The sequence below is a fragment of the Zerene cesonia genome, chromosome 16, assembly GCF_012273895.1.
Source record: "Zerene cesonia ecotype Mississippi chromosome 16, Zerene_cesonia_1.1, whole genome shotgun sequence".
Lineage (NCBI taxonomy): Eukaryota > Metazoa > Arthropoda > Insecta > Lepidoptera > Pieridae > Zerene > Zerene cesonia.
Window position 1 is genome coordinate 65,085 of NC_052117.1, and position 8,650 is coordinate 73,734.

Sequence of the window (8,650 nt, forward strand, 5' to 3'; positions counted from 1 at the left end):
TCGCGCCGCGTGTCCGCATGCCCGCATGCCCCCCCACCCTGCACGCATGCACCACCCGCTAACCCGGCCCCCTCCCGCAGCTGAGCTGGCACGCGCGCGGCGACTACCTGGCGGTGACGCTGCGCGAGGGCGCGGCGCGCGCGGTGGTGGTGCACCAGCTGTCGCGGCGCCGCTCGCAGCTGCCCTTCCGCACGGCCAAGGGGCTGGTGCAGTGCGCCGCCTTCCACCCGCACCGGCCGCACCTGTTCGTGGCCACGCAGCGCGCCGTGCGCGTGTACGACCTGGCGCGCCAGGAGCTGGTGCGCAAGCTGGAGACGGGCGCGCAGTGGGTGAGCTGCCTGGCGCCGCACCCGCGCGGCGACAACCTGCTGGTGGGCGCGTACGACCGCAAGCTGGCGTGGTTCGACCTGGAGCTGTCGGCGCGGCCGTACCAGACGCTGCGCCTGCACGGCGGCGCGGTGCGCTCCGTGGCCTTCAGCGCGCGCTACCCGCTCTTCGCCTCCGCCGGCGACGACCCCTGCATCGTGGTCTCGCACGGCATGGTCTACAAGTGAGTGCGCCCTTCGTCTGTCGCGGAACTTGCGACGCTTGCAATAATCGTTTTTAAAATTAATTTCTCCCATCTATTAGCCGTAAAACAGTTAGTATGAACTAATTATCCTAACAAAATATTACTTTTGCTAGCATACCCGGCCACGCGTTGCTGCGGCTGAGTAATAAAATATTCAGTTATAAATAATTGGGATAATTAATCAAATAAAAACTATCCTATATGTTAAGTTGGACCAAATTACTCATTAAATACGAAATTTCGTCAAAATCGGTCGAGTTGGTGAAGAGTTCATTGGGAACATGCATCATGACACTGGATTTTTATATGTATAGATGTTATTAAATAAAAATTAAAAGATAGAACAAGAGAAATTGCATGTTTATTTGCTGGATTTAATGTTAACACGATAACCTATAATATTTTGAAATAATGTCGCCAGCGACCTGCTCCAAAACCCGCTGCTGGTCCCACTGAAGCAGCTGCGCGGTGGCGAGAAGCGCGACGAGTTGTGCGTGCTGGAGGTGCGCTTCCACCCCACGCAACCCTGGCTCATCGCCGCCTGCGCCGACGGCACCATCCGCCTTTATGCATAGACAATAATAATAATACAAACATTATATTATATAAAACGATGCCAACAGAATCTTGATGTTTTATTCGTGGTCAAATATTAACATTTAATAAATTTCAGCCATATCCATTTTTATTTAAAGAAAATTCCAAAATAGTTAGCTGTCCAAAAAATAGTTCCAATTTAGTTCTGTGTCGCCCAGCTATTTTCAAATTATCTAACTAGGTACCTAACGAATTCGCAGGAAAAAATTAAATTAAAAGCCTTACATTTTATTTATTTATTATCTGTATACGACATTTCGTTGACAGACGACAGTTGACAATAGTATTTTTGTTTTCGACAGTCAAATTGTGTTTGAGGTTAGCGTATTTGTTATGTAAAATTTAAATAAGAAGAAAGTATAGTACATACTAATATATTATTGAAAGATGTGTAATTTATAAGCTGATATAAGAAGAGTATTCGACAACTCGAGGATTTACAGTAGTATCAACAAAATGTTTCGTCAAATTTTTCAGGCAACAAAACCATTTAGAACTAAACTGGTATTTATCAATTATTTTGTGTTTTTATAGAAAATTTATGTAAATATTTATTATTGAAAGTATCTTGAGTTTTTTTATTTAACCGAATATAATATTGACTTGTTAAGAAATAATTATTTAACTACCTGCTAGATACGTGCCGTGGGTGGCAATGGAAGCGCATTCGAAAAAAATTGCGTGACCAAAGAACAGCAATTGACGGAAGTCCTAAAGCAAGCAATGCCGGGCATCACTTATGTAAGCGTTGAGGATATTTCTGGTGGATGTGGAGCTATGTTTGAGGTATTGCTCTCACTGTATATCTTGCACTTATTTCCTTTTTATTAAATAGAAACAAAAAGGTGTTACACATCTGATGAAAAAAAAAATGTAAGACAAAAACAGTGTTAGATGTATGTATGTATGTTTGTTGTCTTTCTGCTTTAATATAAAAAGGCTGATGTTGCCTTTGTTGTAAAATGTAATATTCCTGAATATCATACTTACTTAACAGATATGCCTTATGTTCTATTTTACAATCATTTTACCATTTCAGATTAGCATTGAAGCAAAAGAGTTTGTAGGTCTATCAAGAGTTAAGCAACATCGCCTTGTCACAGAGACCCTTAAGAATGAAATAGCGGAGATGCATGGCATCAGAATACATACAACACCTCCAACTGAAGAGAAATAAATTAAACATAAATATTGCTAAGATACTAGATAAAGTGTATATGTATGTAGGTTGTGCTTTAAAATAAAATATAGTTATAAATGTGTAAAATATTTTGTTCATAAAATTGCTCTATTGTTGTACATATTTTTTTAAATTCCATTATTATGGACGTTGTTTTAAGAATGTATGCGTTATACAAACAACAAACCTCTAATATTAAGTTATGCTGATATAACAATTTATACAATTATATCTGCCTATTCCCTGGTTCTGCATCATTTTTGAAAATATGTTGATTATATAAACTGATGAGAATTGAGAGTAAATTTAATATAAGTAATATATATATAGAATTGCTGATGTGAGAGTGCTTGGATTTTTCTGTTAAAATAATTTGTAATAAACTTGAAACTATATTTAAATGTTATGTCTAACGTCATTCCCCGTGTCTACAACAAATGGTTACAAAAGTTATAAAATGCCTTGCATTCGTATATTAAACTGAAAAAAAAAAACAATCTGTCATTTGCAAATGATGTCAATGTCAAAAATTGAGCAGTATAACTCCTTTCAAATATCAACATGGCGCTCAACCTAGTTGTAAAAGTTCATCCTGTAGTATTATTTCAAATTGTAGATGCTTATGAGCGTCGAAATGCTGACTCTCATCGAGTTATTGGCACCTTATTGGGTAATTACGCATTTGATTATAATTGCATGTTAAAAGTGGAAACGCCGACGTCATGTCTTTACGTTTACAGTTTTGTCTTTTGATAGTTTTATGTGGAAAATGAGTGATATGTATTGATATTTCTCATAAATATATCGTGAAATTAAATTGCATTTTTCTATACACACATTGTCGATGTTAAAAAAGTCATATAAACCAAAATGTTTGAGGTTATATTTGTGTGTTATGACTTGTAGGCACCTCGGATAAAGGAGTAGTGGAAGTAACAAACTGCTTCTGTGTGCCGCACAAGGAGCACGCCGACCAGGTAGAGGCTGAACTCAACTATGCCATGGATGTGTACGAATTGAATCGTAGAGTCAATGCATCTGAAAGTATTGTCGGTGAGTACACTTGGGTCATTCACTCATATGGATGGTAATTGATACAATATCAATAGTGAAGTCCCGTGTCCCATAGTGGGGTATGGGGCAGATGATGTACATCTGTTTCACTGATCGATTTTCTTTATGGACAAGTAGGTGATCAGCCTTCTGTGTCCTGCCAGATCGAGACATTTTTTTTTTGTGCGTGCCCACCGAGAATTTAACCCAGGACCCCTCGGTTCTACACTCACGCGTTAACCACTGTACCAAGGAGGTGGTCACAATATCAATAACAAAGATTCAATTAATCAACAATATTATGCATACCTAAATATTTGATTAGATAGATACATTAAATTTTAACCCTTGAATACTTATTCGTAGCATCTAATAGCACAATTTGTTACAATCAAATTATAAGTGAAAATTTAACCTAGATAATGTTCTTGATCTTACCGAGTGCTTATTGAACCTACTAAAAATTAAATCTGTGATCATATGCATACAACTGCTTAAGATAAACTTTTGTCATTAATTAATAAATTAAACTATTTTATTTTAAACATGATATAAAAGGTTGTTTGCAATTTTTCACTTCATATTTGACTATGGAAATAATAGCATCCAAATGAATGTGAAAAAAAAACATAGTATTGTGTTGTTGGATGCATGTTTGTTACTTTTTCTCTAAAAGCTATAAATAAATTTTGGTAGTACTTGGTGGTGATATAACTTTATGTATAACAACATATAAGCTATAAAAATAGATTTTTGCCATACAACATAGGATTTGTTGCTGATCATTGCAAGATTTAAATCACAAATGTCAATAAGAATTTATTTAAAACAAAACATGTTTTAGTGGTCATTGCACCAGTTATAACTTAGTAGAACTCTATAACACAAATTATTTATTGATATTGTCATCACACCAATTAAAATGTGCTTAATAAAATGTAATCTCATTTTATTGTTATGGAACTTATTGTATATATGACGTAAGTCATTGTGCCACCATTGCTCAATCGTTACGTGGGGCTTAGGTTGGTGGGCGACGGGCAACGAGGTGACCAACCACTCATCGGTGATCCACGAGTACTACTCGCGCGAGTGTCGCGAGCCGGTGCACCTGACGGTGGACACGTCGCTGGCGGGCGCGCGCATGGGGCTGCGCGCGTACGTGTGCGTGGCGCTGGGCGTGCCGCGCGGCAAGCAGGGCTGCATGTTCACGCCCATCGAGGCGACGCTCACGTGCTACGAGCCCGAGGTGGTCGGCCTGCAGCTGTGCCAGAAGACGCTCGGCGCGGGCGCGGCACGGCGCCAGGTGCGGCCGGCGCGCGACCTGGCGCAGGTGGCCGACGCGGCGGGCTCGCTGGCGCAGCTGCTGGACCAGGTGCTGCGCCACGTGGAGGAGGTGGTGAGCGGCGCCACGCCGCCCAACAACGCGGTCGGCCGCGAGCTGCTCGACCTGGTCTCCGCGCTGCCCAGCCTCGCCGCCGACTCCTTTGCCGACGCCTTCGCCTCCAGCGTCAAGGACCTGCTCATGGTATGCGCGTGGCACACACTACTATATAAGCACATATATATTATATGTGACATCATTGCTGTAATTAAAAACTTCATTAATTCAGACCCATTTAAGCTTCATCTATTTAGCCTCTTTTATACATTTCTCAATAATTTTGTTTGCCTATTCAAGGAAAACAATAAAAGCATTTTGAGTTTTAATATTTTTTATAAATGTCAAAACTTATTTTTTTAATCTTAAAATATTAACTAAAAATTATATGTTATTTCCAGGTGGTGACTCTCGCGCAACTTATCAAGACCCAACTTCAACTTAATGAGAAGCTGACTCTCCTCACCTCACAGTAGAGCTGTTCCAGGTGTTTGTGTATGCAATCATATAAACAAGTGGATTTTTCGTTGCTGTCAAATTGTTGATATTCTACACCACTGCGTCAAACAAATCTTATTTAAGGAGATAAGCTGTAATTAAATGTTTTGTAAAATAATATTTCTTTTAATAAATAATTATATTACCATTCCAGATGTTATTTTTAACTTTACATTACATGAAATCCCTCTTTCATTCCTAAAGTTTTGTCAATATTAAATCCACAAGTGCACTTAGTTAAAAAATTGTGTGTATCAAATTAAATTTAAGCTGATGAGGCTCCTTAATAAAGCAGATCTTCAGGATTCTTGGTACTTTAACGCTTTTGCTGATTTGTAGATTGTGTATAAATTAATAATGGATTACCTAGATATAGTCTTGTATTCTATGATAATGATCCTTGCATAAATCCAATCGTTATAAAAGTACATACTTGATTTAATTTATAAAAAGCAGCGAATATCTACACTAATACAGATTTGTCTGCGTGTTTGTTTAGTAATTTCACTGACTAATGGACCTATTTTTAACAATTTAACAACTTTTCTCTAACAGAAAGCTGCATACATGTATTTTAAAACATACCTGCCTATTTCTAATAAAACTTGAGACTTTCGTGCTTCAAGACCGGCTGCAAGATCATTTTTTAATACGAAAAAGAATAAGGAGATTCTACGACTCCCTACGACGGTCTGCTTTTGGGACGTCGCAGGTTGAAAATCACCTCAAATTGTCCTTTCTTCGCGAGCGCTGCTTGTAGTATTTGTTTATTAATAATTGACTATTGAAACTCGAAGTTAACATCGGTATAACTATACTAAGTACACACAATTTGCGTACGTCTTATCTATTAGAAGGGGCGTTGTTGAAGTGCATAAGGCTTTTTGAAACATTCCTCATAATTTTTGAATTTGTTAATGAAAGACATGCTTAAAAAATACATATTTATTAACAATAAGACATTTATTATGAAACGTAACAATTATTTAATTATAATCAGTTTTCAAAACGTTCAAATAAACGGAAGGTAATGTTATTAACAATTTTCATCAAATGCTGTACATGTGAATAATAATAAAATATTTTATAATATGGATGAATATGTATTTTATATATATGTTAAAAGTGAAACAAAATTATACATATGGAATAAAATAAATTTTATTTGGAAAAGGCACTGCACAATTACAACCATCACTTTAGCCAGGAGGTAAATTATAGTTTTCCTCATTTATATAAATAGACACTATACAGTCACAACTTTTTTTGGAGTGTATTTTTAACAACTGCTCAAATACGCGAACCTTACACGGTATTAGAAAATTCAATGTGTCCATAATATACACACACGTATACATTCAGAGTGTAAAAACTAACTGTCAACATAACATCATCACGCACTCACACGTGCATTGCTAATGTCCACATCACGCAACACTCACGCACAGACATGATCAGTGGTATTACATTATATTCAAGCACACACGCACACACGCACACATACGTATACAAATTTTATATTCTCACAGCGCATGTACGCACACGAGAGCACTCGGCACGAAAACATAAAGCACGTACGCAAACGCCCAGCGCACACAACAATACTTTAACGTAACATTCGCACGCACACACGCTCAGCGCAGCTCGTCGCGCTCGTCGGACGGGCGCCGCTTGCGCGTGTGCGCGCGCCACAGCCAGCTCGGCGCCACGCGCACGGCGCCGCACTCCGGCAGAGCGTCCGCTCTGTCGCACACTATGTAGTGCACTTCGCTCTCCTCCGTCACTTCTTCTTCCTGAAATCGCATAACAATTAACTATTTGTGTGAAAATGTGACTCATGAGCTGCGCAGCAAGAGCGAGGTCGAGGTGACGAGCGGGCGGACTCACCGGCAGCACGGCGGCCCCGTAGGCGCGCGCGAGGCGCCGCAGCAGCGCCGCGTCGTGGCCGCGCCGCCGCACCGCCTCGCACACCACCAGCGTGTAGCCGCCCAGGAACTCCGGCAGCAGCTGCAACGTTACACGCCCTTCTATATTCTAACTCGATCGAAGTTCGTTTTGAGTTTTAATTTTGAGGTTATTATCAGGCTACCTCTTCGCCCGCGGCTAACTCGAGGACTCGAGGGAAAAAATATACAGTCCCTTTAGTTAAAATCCCAAATCGCAAGCGCTCGACACCGCCCACGAACACACGCAGAGGTAGTGACTACGCGAATGCGCTGGCCGCTTTAAAGGGGAGAGTACCTTAGTGCTATCGAGCTGCACGTGAGTGTCGGCGAGCGGCTCGGGCTCCGTGTCGTCGCCGGAGTCGGGCTGGCCGGCCCGCTGCGCCTGCTGCCGTCGCACTTGCTCGATCTCGTCTTCTGTGTCTGCGTCTGAAACTTGTACGATTTTTTAGAATTTATGTGCTCTTTTTTAATAATTGGATCATCCATATTTTAAGAAGTTTGGTGGTACGGAGGCGTCATAAAGGAGTAACACGGTGTAGAGGCGTCAGGTGTGCGTGCCTATATTGAAAAGCAGTATAGTCATCATGTGTGTAGATTACCGCGGTACAAATGAGTCAGATGAGTGAGTGTGTGTGATTGCGGGTAGAGGTTATATTTTGTGCGTGTGTGAGTGTATCAGGTGTCGCAGTACAGAGGTGTCGTCCGCGTATAAGAGCAGACGACGAGTATGCGTATTTCCATGCGCGATATAGAGGTGTCAGATGGCATGTGTTTGTTGAGGCGTCAGATATCGTGGGTTGGTGTGAGATTTAGGTCTGTAGATGTGATAGACATGGCTGTATGTAGGTGGGTGGATACAAAAGCGCAGAGCGCAATCAACTCACCGCTATCCGAAGCGGCGATCGCCGCGCCGGGTTTGCTCGCGCGGTCACCACCGTCCTCATCACCATCACCACCAACATCACCATCACCGTCGTCTAAGTGTTGCATGTAGTGTGGCGGCGGCGCGACGTGGAGGTGCGGCTCGACGGCGAACCAGCGCTCGGGCAGGCGGCGCCGCGCGGCGGAGCACTGCTGCAGCCAGTCGCCGGTGACCGCGAAGCAGCGCAGGCTGCCGGCGCGCGCCGCCTTCAGCTTCGGCGTGTTGGGGAACGCGCACCTGGGGGAGGCTCGCTGTCATTTTTTTCTATGGTCAATTTTATGGCGGTGAAAACGATGAAAATACGAATGCTATGAATTGGGATAAATAGAAATTCAGATAAATGGGGACATTTTTACATTTATATTAGCTTTTACCCGCGGTTTCGTACACATCAAAAATTCGGAAAAACTGTAACAGACGATATTAAAATTATATTATATGTAAACTTTTCTGTTGAATAGCTCTATCTATTGATTAAAAAGGCATTAAAATCAGTTGCGTA

The 8,650-nt window shown here is 41.5% G+C and overlaps 4 protein-coding genes across 4 annotated transcripts in view; 3 read left to right on the forward strand and 1 right to left on the reverse strand.

Annotated features, from left to right (window-relative positions):
• The window catches only part of LOC119832945 (ribosome biogenesis protein BOP1 homolog), a 7,465-nt gene extending 6,269 nt beyond the window's left edge, over positions 1–1,196 (forward strand). The window contains exons 13-14 of the mRNA XM_038356775.1: positions 81–550; positions 993–1,196. Coding sequence (XP_038212703.1) covers positions 81–550; positions 993–1,146 — 624 coding nt within the window. The 3' untranslated portion in view covers positions 1,147–1,196. The remainder of the gene's footprint in view (positions 1–80; positions 551–992) is intronic.
• A 245-nt stretch (positions 1,197–1,441) lies between these two features.
• LOC119832850 (bolA-like protein 3) lies at positions 1,442–2,435 on the forward strand. Its single transcript, XM_038356641.1, has 3 exons — positions 1,442–1,672; positions 1,805–1,954; positions 2,208–2,435. Exons 1-3 carry the CDS (start codon positions 1,625–1,627, stop codon positions 2,343–2,345), a joined length of 336 nt encoding a protein of 111 aa, XP_038212569.1. The 5' UTR covers positions 1,442–1,624; the 3' UTR covers positions 2,346–2,435.
• A 426-nt stretch (positions 2,436–2,861) lies between these two features.
• Positions 2,862–5,402, forward strand: LOC119832848 (eukaryotic translation initiation factor 3 subunit F). The gene is made up of 4 exons (XM_038356640.1): positions 2,862–3,018; positions 3,255–3,401; positions 4,427–4,929; positions 5,184–5,402. The coding sequence occupies exons 1-4, from the start codon at positions 2,910–2,912 to the stop codon at positions 5,256–5,258; spliced, it is 834 nt and encodes a 277-aa protein (XP_038212568.1). The 5' UTR covers positions 2,862–2,909; the 3' UTR covers positions 5,259–5,402.
• Positions 5,403–6,238: 836 nt separating this feature from the next.
• Positions 6,239–8,650, reverse strand: part of LOC119833016 (DNA repair protein XRCC1) — a 6,922-nt gene continuing 4,510 nt past the window's right edge. Inside the window, exons 7-11 of the mRNA XM_038356885.1 lie at positions 8,452–8,456; positions 8,111–8,399; positions 7,522–7,658; positions 7,168–7,287; positions 6,239–7,073 (exon numbers count right to left, since the gene is read on the reverse strand). Coding sequence (XP_038212813.1) covers positions 6,915–7,073; positions 7,168–7,287; positions 7,522–7,658; positions 8,111–8,399; positions 8,452–8,456 — 710 coding nt within the window. The 3' untranslated portion in view covers positions 6,239–6,914. The remainder of the gene's footprint in view (positions 7,074–7,167; positions 7,288–7,521; positions 7,659–8,110; positions 8,400–8,451; positions 8,457–8,650) is intronic.

Bases quoted from the DNA above. Each gene is read 5' to 3' on its own strand.
- LOC119832850 (XM_038356641.1), top strand. From the start codon at position 1,625: ATGTTTCGTCAAATTTTTCAGGCAACAAAACCATTTAGAACTAAACTG. The intron at 1,673-1,804 runs GTATTTATCAAT...ACTACCTGCTAG, and splicing joins AACCATTTAGAACTAAACTG to ATACGTGCCGTGGGTGGCAA. The intron at 1,955-2,207 runs GTATTGCTCTCA...TTACCATTTCAG, and splicing joins GATGTGGAGCTATGTTTGAG to ATTAGCATTGAAGCAAAAGA.
- LOC119832848 (XM_038356640.1), top strand. From the start codon at position 2,910: ATGGCGCTCAACCTAGTTGTAAAAGTTCATCCTGTAGTATTATTTCAA. The intron at 3,402-4,426 runs GTGAGTACACTT...CGTGGGGCTTAG, and splicing joins TGCATCTGAAAGTATTGTCG to GTTGGTGGGCGACGGGCAAC. The intron at 4,930-5,183 runs GTATGCGCGTGG...TGTTATTTCCAG, and splicing joins GCGTCAAGGACCTGCTCATG to GTGGTGACTCTCGCGCAACT.